The sequence below is a fragment of the Mugil cephalus genome, chromosome 2, assembly GCF_022458985.1.
Source record: "Mugil cephalus isolate CIBA_MC_2020 chromosome 2, CIBA_Mcephalus_1.1, whole genome shotgun sequence".
Lineage (NCBI taxonomy): Eukaryota > Metazoa > Chordata > Actinopteri > Mugiliformes > Mugilidae > Mugil > Mugil cephalus.
Window position 1 is genome coordinate 8,273,518 of NC_061771.1, and position 14,173 is coordinate 8,287,690.

General features: G+C 44.1%; 1 protein-coding gene across 5 annotated transcripts; it reads left to right on the plus strand.

Moving 5' to 3' along the window:
- Positions 1–210: 210 nt before the first annotated feature.
- LOC125003487 (meiosis regulator and mRNA stability factor 1) lies at positions 211–14,136 on the plus strand. Of its 5 annotated transcripts, none has more exons than XM_047577445.1 (27): positions 211–322; positions 829–1,039; positions 1,536–2,420; positions 2,587–2,749; positions 2,867–3,081; positions 3,252–3,369; positions 3,457–3,629; positions 3,958–4,476; positions 5,303–5,457; positions 5,697–5,858; positions 5,958–6,144; positions 6,244–6,422; positions 6,529–6,609; positions 6,779–7,015; positions 7,133–7,252; positions 7,353–7,531; positions 7,655–7,875; positions 7,970–8,112; positions 8,283–8,416; positions 8,548–8,750; positions 8,913–9,140; positions 9,408–9,647; positions 9,730–9,981; positions 10,559–10,619; positions 10,799–10,903; positions 11,020–11,181; positions 11,322–14,136. In XM_047577445.1, exons 2-27 carry the CDS (start codon positions 884–886, stop codon positions 11,525–11,527), a joined length of 5,484 nt encoding a protein of 1,827 aa, XP_047433401.1. In that variant the 5' UTR covers positions 211–322; positions 829–883; the 3' UTR covers positions 11,528–14,136. The 5 variants fall into 5 exon arrangements, with proteins under 5 accessions (XP_047433401.1, XP_047433402.1, XP_047433404.1 ...); XM_047577446.1 differs by having other exon boundaries at positions 5,700–5,858; XM_047577448.1 differs by having other exon boundaries at positions 4,345–4,476.
- Positions 14,137–14,173: the final 37 nt, after the last annotated feature.

Genomic DNA, 14,173 nt, shown 5'->3' on the forward strand with positions numbered 1-14,173 from the left:
AATCAATAATTCTTTAGGTTTTTTTAGACAAATGCTGAATACCGTAACCGTCACGGAGCTAAGATTTAGTGCAGGGCTGCTGTATCAGAATACATTTGTTTTCAATAGTGTACCAAATGAAATGATAAGTGAGCGTATTTCATTTTAGTCTGTTACACTGCCGTAAACAGCACCACTTCCATTCACGCTTACGCAACCATTGCGACAGCTTGGTCTGTTTTCTGGCAGAAGTTGGTTACAAAAAGGTGCGCGTTTCTAGGGAGATAGTTAGAGAGGAAGAGTTCTTGCTTGGAGGAAGATGTGAAAGACGAGGTCTTTTCAGGTAGTTAGCGAATTAACCCGCTGTTTTGAGATTCGTTCGTCGTTGCCAACTAATATAGACGCTACCGCAAAGATAATGAACGAAATGTTAGAGGAGACAGGTGTATGTTTGTCAAACAAGCTAACTAATAGTACCCGTTGTTAGCCTAGATAGCTACTGGCAAACATCTCACGGTTAGACTGCATTTCAGGTAGCAGTGTGGCTAATTACCTTAACAAGTCAATTCTCGCATAACCAATTGTAAAATAACGTTAGCTAGCTTGTAGCTAAGTTAGCGCTATGTCGCTTAGTTTATGTATTTCGCTTTGGGAAAGCACAACTGACTATTAAAACCCATAACAATGTGACTATTGAAACAAAACGAGTTTAACCACTAGAACATCGTTATCATAAATTAATCACCAATAAGTTTAAACATACTCAGTATCCTGTTTTATTGCGAACTACCTGGCATCAGCATACTTCTTTTTTTTTTTTTTTTTTTAACTTTCGTTTCCTCTGTATAGGAAAGCATGAGAGAGGGGAACGATGAAAGTATGATGAAAGATCCCAGTGGTTTGTATGATGGAAGGACTGGGAAAGGAGAGACCCATATGCAGCTCAAGACCCTTCCCATGGCTCAGTCACCCCAAAACAGAGGCCTCAACCCTGCTATGGAAACTCAAAGACTGTTTCTCCACCAGTGAGACAACCTCCCTTCATCAGACTGATCGAGAAGTAAGTATTTGTCTTTATGAAACACTCACTCTCTAGTTTATTAGGCATTTGCAAAAAGAAATGTGTTCTAGTGTAACATTTCTCGACTAAATCTTTTGTATCCAGCATTTGTTTAAAATAACAGTACTTTTGAGTTTAATTGTATATCACACACATTTTGATGTTAGGCCTATATTAGTAAGTTTGACTAAATAACTGATGCCCCTTAGTGTGTGAAATAAAAGCTACGTTATGAGTAACCAACCTTAAAGTGGCAGTATTGGGACAGTACAGTACATTAGGTTTACAACAAGTGTCTACCGCCTAAATCCTTGTATCTAACAAATTCACTGTGGTGGTATGTTGACTCTTGTCAATAACATTTTTGATTTATCTGGTGATAAAATACAGAAGTTTTAAGAGGACATTTAACGTCTTTTTTCGGAGTTCACAAACCAACAAAATAATCCACAGATCTAAGTTGAAGTGATTAATTTGCTGATTTTAAATTTTCCAGAACAATTACATGGACAACAGAAAGGCTGTGCTGGAACTGAAAGATGTCCCTCCTCCTCCGCAACATACTTCCTCCTCTCAGCTATCCCAACCCTTCTCTCGTGCCCCTCTCCCCTTGCCTCCTCCCTGCTTGCCGGCTCCTCCTCAGCTTACGCAAGACTCCCTCCAACAACAGCCAACGTCACAGCAACAGCTAGAAGGGGCCAGCCCCAAAGTAAGCATTTGCACCCGCTGTGACTATTGTAGCACAGATGGCTATGGGGTGTCAGGTGGCAGAGGTGTTGTTGGTGGCACTAGCAGCCTTGCTGGCATTGTTTCACTTTACATGTCCACGAAGTCCCCGGGAGCGCCCGTCAGTAGCAGCAACACTAGCAGGTCCGGGCCTTGCTCTGTAGCCTCATCTGTTCATCAGTATGAGCATAACCTGAGTTGTGGCAGTGGAGGTGAAGTTTTTGATCCCTTGCGCAGTCTTGGTTACAAACCTCAGCTTCAACCTTCTGTTGCTACCTCTCAGCCTCTTTCATCACTCCCCTACCTCGCCTGCTGCTCGGGGCTTCACCACACCTACCCAGCAGTTCCTCTTCCATGCAGTCAGCCTCGTGTGTTTCCCCCTTCAGCACCCCTGGCTTCCTCTCTCCCCTCTGTTTCTCTACCTGCTCCCTTGCATGGCACTTGCGTGGCCACTTCTGGCTTTTACACCTGTGGTGTCGACTGCAGCCCATCAACTGGAAGATCCCAGAGAACTATGCTCGGTGATCACCCAACCACCACCACCATTACTACTACAACCACCTCAGCACATTTCTGCTCTAATCCTGTACACCTAAATGTAGAACGCACTGTTTGTGTAAAGGGGCCACACTACTGCCAGGAGTTCTTGTTTAAGGTTGGTATAGTTCTCTTCATTCACTGCTTTTTTGGTGTTTGTGCATCATAAAGATGTAGGTACATTAACATGTATAGAAGCATTTTTTTTGTCATTTGGCATATTACCTGCTGTTGCTCTCGGTTTTATTTTGCCTGATAATCATTTTAAATTCACCTATTTGCAGCCTATGAATGGTCTGTCTTCAGAGTCAGACACGGTGTGGCCCAATATTCCTATTCCTCAGACTGCTCCTATACCTATCCCCATTTGTAATGGCTGTGGCACATCCTCTGATAGTATGGTACTCATGCCATCAACCAGCCTTGGCAAGACTGGCCAGAAGTATGGTTAGTGCATTTTACTGTTGAATTCCTATATGCATACTGTTGAGTAGAATTTACATATTGGCAACAACAAAGACATACAGATTCATATTATATTAATTTTAAATTGTGATTTTCTAGGTTCTCCAGAGACTAATGGGCCTGAAAACATCCCTCCAGTAGGTGTCTTCTGGGACATTGAGAACTGCAGTGTGCCCAGTGGACGCTCTGCTGGCGCTGTGGTCCAGCGCATTAGGAACCGTTTCTTCCAGGGCCACCGTGAGGCGGAATTCATTTGCGTTTGTGATATCAGCAAGGAGAGTAAAGCTGTCATCCAAGAGCTCAACAACTGCCAGGTATATGCAGCCACAGTAAGGATTAAATCTAAACTCTGGAAAATATTCCCTGGTCACCATTTATCGTAATGGGCAGGAGAAAAGTGAAGTAATTCTCGGTCAAAAGAAGAACAAAGGCTGAGGAAAGGGAATAATTGTGGTTTGTTGAAAATATAACTGTGCTCCAACAGGTTACTGTTGCACATATCAATGCCACAGCCAAGAATGCTGCAGACGACAAGCTTCGCCAGAGCCTAAGGCGGTTTGCTGAGACCCACGCTGCACCTGCAACTGTTGTCCTTGTATCCTGTGAGTTCACCTCGTATTAACTGTGATCCACTGCAGATGTGATACCATGAATAAATGTGACAACAAGTGTCAATTTTTCATTGACAGCTGATGTGAATTTTGCAAGCGAGTTGAGTGACCTGCGTCATCGCCATGGTTTCCAAGTAATCCTGGTCCATGGCAACCATACATCTTCAGCCCTTCTTCAGCACGCCCACCTCCATGTGGCCTTTGAGGAGATCACCGCTGATCTGCCACCACGCATGCTCGTCAAAGCGCAGGTAGGCTTCTCGAATGCTACACTTGGGTTTAAAATCCTTGTTTGCTCTTCTGTGTTTAATGTGGTAACTACGTGCTGGCAGAAGTAACCAAATTGTGGATTAACCAACAGGGCAAAGAGTGAGGCAGTGGGAATGTGAATTTGGTCATCATCAATAAATAATCATCGTAATTATTTATTTGCGCTGTTGTCTTTAAAACTGTATTAATCTATACCACTATCAACCATTCTCAAATGTGTCTTTCAATTAAAACGCATAGTACTGCTTCAATTTAAGTGTAAACCATACAAACCACACGGGCGCGGTGTCTCTTCCTCCCCTCTATCAGCCCAGTTTCAACCTCCTCTATGTGCACAACCTCCCTCTCAACTGTGACAAGAGCCTACGGAATGCGGTGAAGCTCAGGCTCCGCCGCCTCTCAGACAACTGTGGCGGCAAGGTGCTGGGCATGTCTCAGGGCACTGCAGTCCTCCGCTTTGGCAGCCCCGAGGCAGCTGCCCGTGCCCGCAAGCGAATGGAAAATGAGGATGTATTTGGCCACCGAATCAGCCTCTCGTTCTCCCAACGGCCCAGATACAGTGCAAGTCCTGAGCCTGAGATTGAGTCTCAGCCCCATCACTTGCCTCTGACTCTGCCCCACACCTATCAAACCCTGGACTCAATGTTCGCCCCTCCCCCATCCATATCCTCCTTCTCTTTTCTACCCCTGGAGAAGCCCAGGTCACCCAGGAGGCCACGGCGAGCCACCCGCCCATGCCACACCCCTGGCCAAGTGCCTGAAAGGCCCTACAGCCCCAGGAGGGGGTGCAGTGGGTCTCCCGGTGGTGCTACATCCAAGCCCCATCAGGTCAGCAGACTCATCAGTGACTGCTTTCCCTCAAACTCCATTGCCCTCTATCCTTGTTTGGGCTGCTATGTGAATCACTGTAGCTTCTCCTCCCCCGCAGTGACCCTCTAAATGCTGCTTTGACTAACAGCTTGTACTGCTTGCTTGCCATCATTTGTCTGTCTTCGCTAACATGTAATATTTGTTTCTAGCGCTTCATTTGTTGTCCTGCATGTTGATCGGTCAATCATCATTACAGTGCTTGAATTAGTGCATAGCTTTTGTTTTTTTTCTCCTCTGTTTCGCTCAGTATTTCAGTGCTGAAATACTTTGTTGTGAGTAGTTTGTTTTGTTCCCTGTCTTCTCCACGTCTCATTATTTTGTGGTTGAGTTTGGCTCATGCCGTTTTACAATGTGACGAAACTGAGTTCTGGTGGCTGACGTTTATTTACTTAAACGTCACATTTTGCACTAAAATAAAAAGAAAACATTAAGTTGTTAAAAATTGGTTATCACAGCAAAATGACTGTCACAATTAAATTGGCTGTGTGTCATGAAGTCCACTCATTTCATAAGTCGGTATGAGCCATTGACCAAAGATCAACAAAATAAATCCGGTCTTCTTTTTCTAGTCTGCTGCATTATTTTGAACATGCATCCTCAGTTAAATCTCTGTTAAAGCCTTTTATCTGACTTTTTCTTTTAAGCTTTTATGTGCCCTAACAAATCTATCTAATCGCTTGATCATCCCAACACCTCTACATACTTGCATGAACACAAAGATGCAAAGAGCATCCAGGTGATCACCATCTACAGTATTGACATTTAAATCCTGTGCTTGATCCAGGAGCTGGGTAGTTTGGAGGGCAAGCCCAGGATGGGTTTCCACCACCTGGAGAAAGGGCGCGCGGCTTCCTCTTCTCCCCACAGCAATAGTGAAACGGCACCACTGGAGCAGCTACCCAAGCCTGTCCTCATTGGAGAATCCATATACAGGAGGAGGTACACGGGGAAAGGGGACAAGAATAGGGGAAAGCTAACGAGCTAAAAACTCTTATTAGTAATTGGCTTCGTATTTTTGTACGTGCTGCGTTGTCTGATAATTAGCCTTAAGATAATTATAGTGCTTGTTGCTTGTTCAAGCAACATAAACATACTTGCCAACAAAAAATACATTTTAGAATGTCTTGTTATGCATTTTGATCCCCTCCCCCCTTTTTATTTATTTATTATTTGCATAGAAGAGATGGCTCCAGTCCTCGAAATGTGACTGAATCCCCTCTACAACAAGTGGACCGGAGCTCAGCAGAGTTCCAGATTAGCACACCATCTGCCTTCAGCAAGTTGAACCTGCACAGGAGCTTCAGTCCACTCGTCATCTCTCAAGGCTCCTGGTCGTCCAGGTGCTGATGCTGCATACACGTTATTTGCATCATATCACATGTAATGCTGCACAATGTTAGTTGTGTTTTCAAACATGACTTTCCCTTCTCCTCCAAAAGGAGTGCCTCCCCGTGCATGTCCAGCCGCTCGTCGCCTCTGCTTGCTACCCCTCGTAGCCCTTGTCCTGAAGGTCCTCCTGAGCCTTTCTCTGAGGGAGCCGAAGTCCAGGTGGCCAACCTGGACTACAGAATGTCTCGCAAGGACCTGCAACAAACACTGCATGACACCTTCTCTCGATATGGACGGGTAAGCCTTACTTTAGTGACATTTTAATAGGGTTATGCATTGATCAAATATGCATGCATCTTCCAAACATCTCCTTGTGGTGTAACTTGTTTTGTCTAGGTGAGAGCGGTGGAGCTCAGCCCCCACACTGATTATCAGCTGAAGGCCACGATTCAGATGTTGTCTCTGCAGCAGGCCATTAGTGCTGTCAGTGGTCTGCACCGTTACAAGATCGGAGGCAAACGCGTTCAGGTGTCTTTGATCACCGGTGGCAACAGCAAATCTCTTACCTCGCTCAGGTACAGTTTACATTTTGCGTTTGGGGCTTGTGAATATATTGGTCATAGTTTGAAATTATGAGGTTATTTGTACTTTGTTTGACTTTTCTCCTTTGTCTTTTTGCAGCACTGAGATCATCTGCATTCTCCAGGATGCTCCTGCAAATTGCCTTCCTCTATTCAAGTTCACTGAAATCTATGAGAAAAAGTCAGTAATTATCTCAATCATGGCTTTCAAACATGAGCAGTGTCACTCATGCATGTTTTGTACTTGGAACATAGCGACTGTTAAATCGCAAGATATGAATTATTATTAGTATGCATTATTATTATTATTATTTTTTGCCAACCTTATGCTCATTCTTTCCTTTTTCCAGGTATTCCCGTAAGCTTGTGGTTGGTGACCTATACAGGCTGCCAGACTTGGTTGCAGTGCGGGAACAGGGAGGTTCAAGGCTTGTGTGCCTTCTCTCCAACAGCCAAATACGTCAGGGTTCACTGGGATCTTCTCAGTCCCAGGAGGGCTCCTCAGCAAGTGGAAGCCCTGTTGTCTTTGAGGAGCTGGAGTACCACGAACCTGTCTGCAGACAACACTATGCACAACAGGACTTCAGGTATTCAGCAATTTGTATAAAATATATACGACTGAAATAAAAGATACACTCCCCTTTGACCATCACTCATCACTAATTTTCTGATATGTTTCTTTTTTCTTTTTTTTTTTTTTTAAGTGAGGCCGACTTTGACCCAGACTCTTACAAAATCCCGTTTGTTGTGATGTCTCTGAGCACCCTAGCGTCTGAGGTTCACAGTCTGCTGCAGTCACATGAGGGCACTCTTCCACTGCTCAGGTATCCACCAGCTTATTGATTAACCCACAAGTTTTTCATGTGAAATAGAATATGTTTTCAGACATTACAAAATCAGTCACATGGTTTATTTTCCATTTAGTTTTGCAGATTGCTACGCAGCAAAATTCAGCCCTCTGAACATTGGCAATGAGACACTGGAGGGCGGTGTTCCTCTGGAGCACCTCATCACCTGTGTTCCCAGTATCACTATAGTCACAGCTCAGAACGGCTTCAAAGTCATCAAGTGGACCCACAACAAACCCCCTGCACCAAACTCTGGTGGGATTGTGCTGGAGATTACTCAAATGTTTTTCATTACTGCCCTACCTACTTAGTGCTGGGTTTACCAGTCGGGTAGCTTTTCAGACATCTAAAAGTTTTTGTTTGATTTTTTTTATATAGAGCCATGGATTCAGCGCTGCAAGAGTCCGGTTGGCAATCCACAGCTCATCCAGTTTAGCCGAGAGATTATTGACCTGTTAAAGAGTCAGCCATCTTGCATCATGCCAATCAGTAAATTCATACCCTCCTATCACCATCACTTTGCAAAGCAGTGCCGCGTGTCTGACTATGGCTTCTCCAAACTACTGGAGCTTCTGGAGGCTGTACCTCATGTCCTGCAGGTATCGGTCAAGAGGATCATCCATGTTAACAAGTTAACGTTTATATGCCTGACTGCATTATTCATAGTTTAAAATTTATTTATTTTACCCTCAGATCTTGGGTGTGGGTACCAAGCGTTTACTGACTCTGACCCACCGAGCTCAAGTGAAACGCTTCACCCAAGACCTGCTTAAGCTGCTTAAATTTCAAGCCAGCAAACAGGTGGCAATCAAGGACTTCATGCAGGCATACCATTGGTTAGTAAACATCTCTTACATCTGTAGATGACGTTTTCACATTGCACTTGAATTTTACAAATTATTCCAGTAGGTGTTTTTCTCATGAATTTCCATCACAAATGCATCTCTAAAAAGACTTTGGATGAGCAGTCTTGTGGATGTTTGTAATTATTTCTTTTTTATATCAGGTGTTTCTCCAGAGACTGGAGAGTCATCGACTATGGGATATGTGACTTGATGGACCTTCTGACTGAGATCCCTGACACTACCATTACTATCACACAACAGGCCACAGACACGGTCATCTCTCTTCCTAAAAGGGGTCAGTTTGTAATTGAACAGATCACATAAGTATTTACTTGATTAGCTACTGCTGTATTTTAGTAGTCATTTAATCACTTAAGTGTTTGTACACTGCACATTGAGTAAACTGAGTTTTATCTTGTGTGCCAGAACGTACCGTTGAGGAAGTGGAGCGCACTAAACAGTTTGGGAAGGAGGTGGTGGACCTACTTCGTCACCAGCCTCACTGCCGAATGCCCTTCAGTAAGTTCATACCCACCTACCACCATCACTTCGGCCGTCAGTGTAAGCTCAGCTACTATGGATTCACCAAGCTCATGGAGCTCTTCGAGGCAATCCCTGATGTCCTGATGGTGAGTAAGGCACACTGTGTGTTTAGCTTTTGTATATACTACTATGAGGAGTTTCTGGGATCAATGGAAATCATAGATGTAAAAGTATGTTTAGAGAGGTGTACCAAAGTATATTGTTGGTGGTTGTCTGTCTGGTGTTTAATGGTCCTACACCTTCTTCAGGTGTTGGAGTGTGGTGAGGAGAAAGTGCTGACTCTAACTGAGGTCGAGCGTATCAAGGCTCTAGCAGCACAGCTAGTCAAGCTGCTCAGGGCTCAGAAAAACTCCAGTCTTCCTGTCAGCCAGCTGCTAACAGAGTACAGCAAAACCTTTGGTTATGGTCTACGCCTGCAAGACTATGATGCAATCTCCCTGCCTGCTCTGCTCACCAAACTCTGCCATGTTGTCAAGGTGAGAAAACTGTTTTGTTTCTTTTTCTCTCACTGCTTCATAAAAATTTAGGCAATGCACAAAAATATTTTTCAAAAGTGTTTATGATCCTAAATTTGTTATAATTTGTGAACAGTTATAATATCAGCCAGTTTCTTGTAACTTATACCTGGCATTGTATCTGTAGATGATGAGGGTCAATGTGTGTGGCGTCACATCTTGCAGGTTTATTCTTGCAATGTGTAGTTACTAGGCTAAACACACAGCTGCTTTCTTTCCATTTTCAAGGTGGTGGATGGCTCTGAGGGTCGGGAAGTGCAGTTGATCAACAGGAAGTCTCTGCGCTTGCTGACCTCCCAGCTACTGGCTTTGCTCATGTCCCAAGAGGAGCAAGAAGTCATCAAGGGTCTGAAGGTGGCAGAGCTGGGCCAGCACTACCTCACAGTTCAAGGATCCTTGCTGAACCCATGTGAATACGGTTTTCTCTCACTCAGCGAGTTACTGAAGAGCCTTCCATACCTTGTGGAGGTGAGTTTCATAGGTTAAGGGAAACTTTAACTTTTCCCTTAACGGGCAGAACTTAATGTGCCTGGTCTTTCATCTCCCTCAGTTGTACCGTGAAGAAGGTGATGAAGAAAGTAAAGCTAGCGACCCCTCCAGTAGTCATGGGGAGGAGTGGGTGAGGCTGACCAGGCTTTACCAGTTCGCTCGTAACGTACGTGCGCTGCTCCACACCTACCATTACAACCAGATCTTCCTGACCGAGTTCCAGGGGGCTTACAACAAATTTACAGGCTGTAGCCTTGAACCACGGTCGTACGGATACACCAGCACAGATGAGCTGCTCAGCGCCATTCCACAGGTGATGCTTCGTTCCAGTTATACGTCCTTTGGTGCTTAACATATTGGCTGTCCACACAGAAGAAATAAGTGTGAAACCTATGCAGTGTTGGGCCATTGGTGAACATCTGTGACACTAGTTTTTCCTTTGTGTCCCACACCACTGCTACTTGTCAAACCTCTATCAACAGCTTTTCAACTGACTGAGCATGTAGCACACACAGTGGAATCAGTCGGTGAGATATATCACTCTGATGGCTATTCAGCTTAGTGTTTTACATCTTCGTTTCCAATGTGATCTTTGGAATACCCAAATACTTGTGACCATGAACAGTATGATCATCTAGAATGAATTTTCCCCAAGCGTGTTGGGTTCCTGTAATACAGGCACACAACGTATATACCAGCAGGCCTTTGGTTTCCTTTGTGGCTTGTTCAAGTGCAGCATTTTGGCCCACATACAGACTCAAGGGGCAACACCACTGTCTGCCTTCGTTGCCAGTACTTTGTCAGTTTGATGTGTCTGTACTTTGGTGCAATCTTTGGTATTTAATTTATTTATTTACCATTTTTTTTTCTCATTGTTTTGGGCTCATCAGGTGGTCTGGATCAAAGGACACGGTCATAAGAGGATTATCGTTTTGAAGAATGATATGAAAGGTGAGAGTCTTAGGCCTGTTCCCTCACAGCATGTTTTCAACAGTTTAAATCAATGACTTACTTTACTCTGGGACTATGAAAGAATGAGTAGAGGAGGGATTTGATCTCATGAGATGGAGACTATACGATGTGTGGAGGTTGTAATTCAATGGTGTGTGTATTTTTTTTTCTTTTTTAAGCAAGAGCAAGCTATTCAGCACCAAACAGCCCTCAGCCAAGCGAGAACACGGAGAGTCCAAGAGACAGTCCAGTTAGTAATGTTACATCTGGAACACAGAGTCCATGTAAGTCACGTGTTTCTTTATATGAAGTAATCTGATATTGTGCTTGAATAAAATTGAGGGCACAAGAAGTGTTCCAGTCAGTCTTTTTTATGGGAGTTTGTGTTTTTACTTGCCAGGTGTTGAGACTGAGTCAGAGCTGTTGTGTCTGGCGTCCCCAGTGGACCTGCTGTGTGGCCCCGTGCCATCCTGCCTCCCATCTCCTCAGCTCCACCCCGACCCTGTTGGCCTCCAGCAGACAGACCTGATCCACTTTGAAGAGGGAGCTCAACCACCAACAGGTCAGCTTCATGTGTTTGTATTGCATATGAAATGTACCATTTAATGGTTCATGGCTCTGGTAGTTTTTTAAGTTGAATAGATCTTCTTTTAAATGTGTAGATGTAATAGTGTTTAATAGTCTGTGATTGTGTGACCCCAGACGGTGATGAACCTGCACCGGCAGCTGTGGACGGCACATCTGATCCACCCGAGGAGGCTGGCTGCTCAGATGACTCTGCAGTCTCCAGACCTCCACCCCCGGCCCCTGACACGAAGACCCCTTCGTCCACGGACAGTCCCAGCAAAAGAGCTGCACGCAGCAAAATCAAACTGGCTGCCAACTTCTCCTTTGCAGTAGGCCTCTGATCGTCTCGTGCATAACCACCCAGTGTGTCTCGCACACACAATACTGGTTCACATATAGTGTAACTCTACACAGAAGAGTTGACCGGCTACACAGAAATGAGCCCAGAAGAGCATCGGTGTTGTCCCCTCTATTTCTAACAGGCTGTTGCATTCTTCTGCTTTGTTCTTCATCGCTCCTCAGCCAACCTTCTTCTCTTGTCTTTGTTTGGTCTTTGGTTGATGTCCACTAAGCTGTGATTTCATTCTTGCAGATTTTCTGCAATTCTTTGATTTGCCAAATTCATCTACTGTAAATTCTGTTTGATTTAACCCCAATGGCAGTTCATCTATTTTCCTGTGAATGTGCATCTTTAGTTTAGGGCTGTGTTGTGGCAAAGAACTCGCTGGCTTAAAATGAAACTGAGTTAGTTGTCACTGTAAACGGAGTATGAGTTACCAGTGGGAGGAATGCTAGGAGTGAGAAGCTTGGTTTTCAGTGTTGAATCCAAGAAATATATTTACCCCTTCTCCCAGTTAAGAAAACTGACAGATAACTGAAGGTTCATGGAAACATTTTGTTCTTGAAACACACTGAGAAACCTTCAAAATGACTCCCTCCCCGTGAGACAGAACATTTCATTGAAAACATTAATTCATTTTTTAAATAGTTTCAACAGTTTGGGGGATTTTTCTTTGTTGGTAACCCCAGATAAGTCGACTAAACTAACTGCTAGGTGTCTGTTTCAGTCTTTAAGATTTCTAAAGCGATAGCTCCTCTTTGAGATACCCTCTCCTGTTTTGTCTCTGTTGTAAAGTAGCCTGAGGATAGTGTTTTCAGTTCCGTTTCCTCTTTCCTCGGAGGAGTTTGGCCTCTATGTGTAGTGTACTGATTGGCCTGAAGAGAAACGGTCTTACCTGTTCAGATAGTGTTTTCTTTTAATGGAAGCTCTTTGAACAGTTTAAAGTTTTAGGACAATAATTGCAACAATCGCTGCTCTCAGGAAGTTTTATAGTAGTATCTTGACTTCATTCATAGCAGAGACCGTGGCTCGTCTCTCCAAGGCCACCGATGAAGGCCTGAAAGGAAATGGGTGGTCGTGTTTGTGCTCGAGCAGCAGGAGCCGACGTACACTTTTGTCTTCAGCCAGCAGCCGTGTTTGTTCTTTTAGTTGTGTTTTGTCTGTGTGTGGTTTACACTGGAACAGGTGGTGTGAAATGTGTGTGATGTGCATAACAGAGTTTATGCATGGTGTAATCCCAGGAGGAGCAGACAGGAACAGAAAGCAAGACATTCTCCGAGATCGGTCTTTATTTCCATCATGCGTTATGGGTCTCAGGTTTGGCGTCTCCCTTGCAGTTGCCGTGAAAGTGCTCAAGGTTTGTTGAGTTAACCTTGCTGCTGGTAGGCACTGTGTCGGTGGCGGCGTCACTGTCTGAGTGGAAGAGTTTGGGGGGGGGGGCAGCGAGCACTCCGGAGTTTTTGATTTTTAATGACGGCGAATTGTGAGTTTTTTAGGGGAAGAGATGGGATGGGAGGCGACGGATGAGAAGTTTGTGGAGCAGCGCGGGAGCTGTGAGAAGCCCCTGAACAGACTGACGTAGACAGAGGACCTTCATGGGCTCTCTGGAATCTGCCGGGCTTTTACAATGGCTTGTATTTGCCTTGGTGCTGAAATAAAATGCCGTCATACCTCCCCTAGGGCAATTTTAACTTGATAATGTGTGTTGGTTTCTCAACTTTCCTTTTGTCTCGAGTGTTTGCTCGGCTGCTGGCTTCTAAATCGCCACCGAATGATGTCGGCTGCCTGTTGAGTTTGGCACGACCCGGGTGCTGCTGAAGTCAAAGGTTTGGTGTTGTGTTCAGAGAAAAGGCCCGTTTGTTTGTTTGCACTTTCAACCTATTTATTCAGCGTTCAAAGTATTATAACACGATTTTCTTTGTCAGACTTGATAACGACGTGGTGTGAAGATTCCACCTGCCATCTCGCCAAAATATCTGACACGTATCACCGTGTTTTTAATTAGGGCTGTTAAGACTGATCTCTCGGCAACGTTTTACTGACTGGAAACCATTTTGATGAAGGAATTATCGGTTCAGAATAATTATTTAGTAATGGCAACGATATTAAATGGCTAAAAATGCTGAGAAATGTTTAAATTTAAATTAAATTTGATTAAATGTATTTGAGCAACTCCTCTGAGGTGACCCCAGTGACGACTAACTCAGATTTTATTTTGTTCTCGCCTTGCTGTGCTGGTTATGTCGGTGATAAGCTATTGTACCTGTCAAAATATGCACATCTGCATAGTTTTGGTTCTTGAAATGCATATGTGAGAATGAAGGGGTTAAGACATTTTTCTTTTCTCTGCCTCTGTACCCGACTTGTCTTGTTCAGTTTTCACGTTGCACTTTTGTTCCTCAGCAGAATTTAAGGAACTTTGTTTATTCAACAGTGTCCTTGCAATTATGTCTTGTTTACCTGCTCAAAAAGTGTCTCACTGATGTGTCCTCTGTATATTAACCTTTTGTCGTACTGTTTTACTGCCTTTCTGCAGCAGAAGTCAATGTAACAGTCAAACATTGTTGAAGGGACCAAAAAGATTTCCATCAATAAATTTCACAAGCATCATTTCTGCCTCCTCTCAAATGTTCTTGTAGTAGTTTGA

Excerpts from the sequence above, each read along its gene's own strand:
- LOC125003487 (XM_047577445.1), top strand. The coding sequence starts at position 884 with ATGATGGAAGGACTGGGAAAGGAGAGACCCATATGCAGCTCAAGACCC. Across the intron at positions 5,859-5,957 it reads CAAGGCTCCTGGTCGTCCAG|GAGTGCCTCCCCGTGCATGT; the intron begins GTGCTGATGCTG and ends CTCCTCCAAAAG. Across the intron at positions 7,253-7,352 it reads GGCACTCTTCCACTGCTCAG|TTTTGCAGATTGCTACGCAG; the intron begins GTATCCACCAGC and ends TTTTCCATTTAG.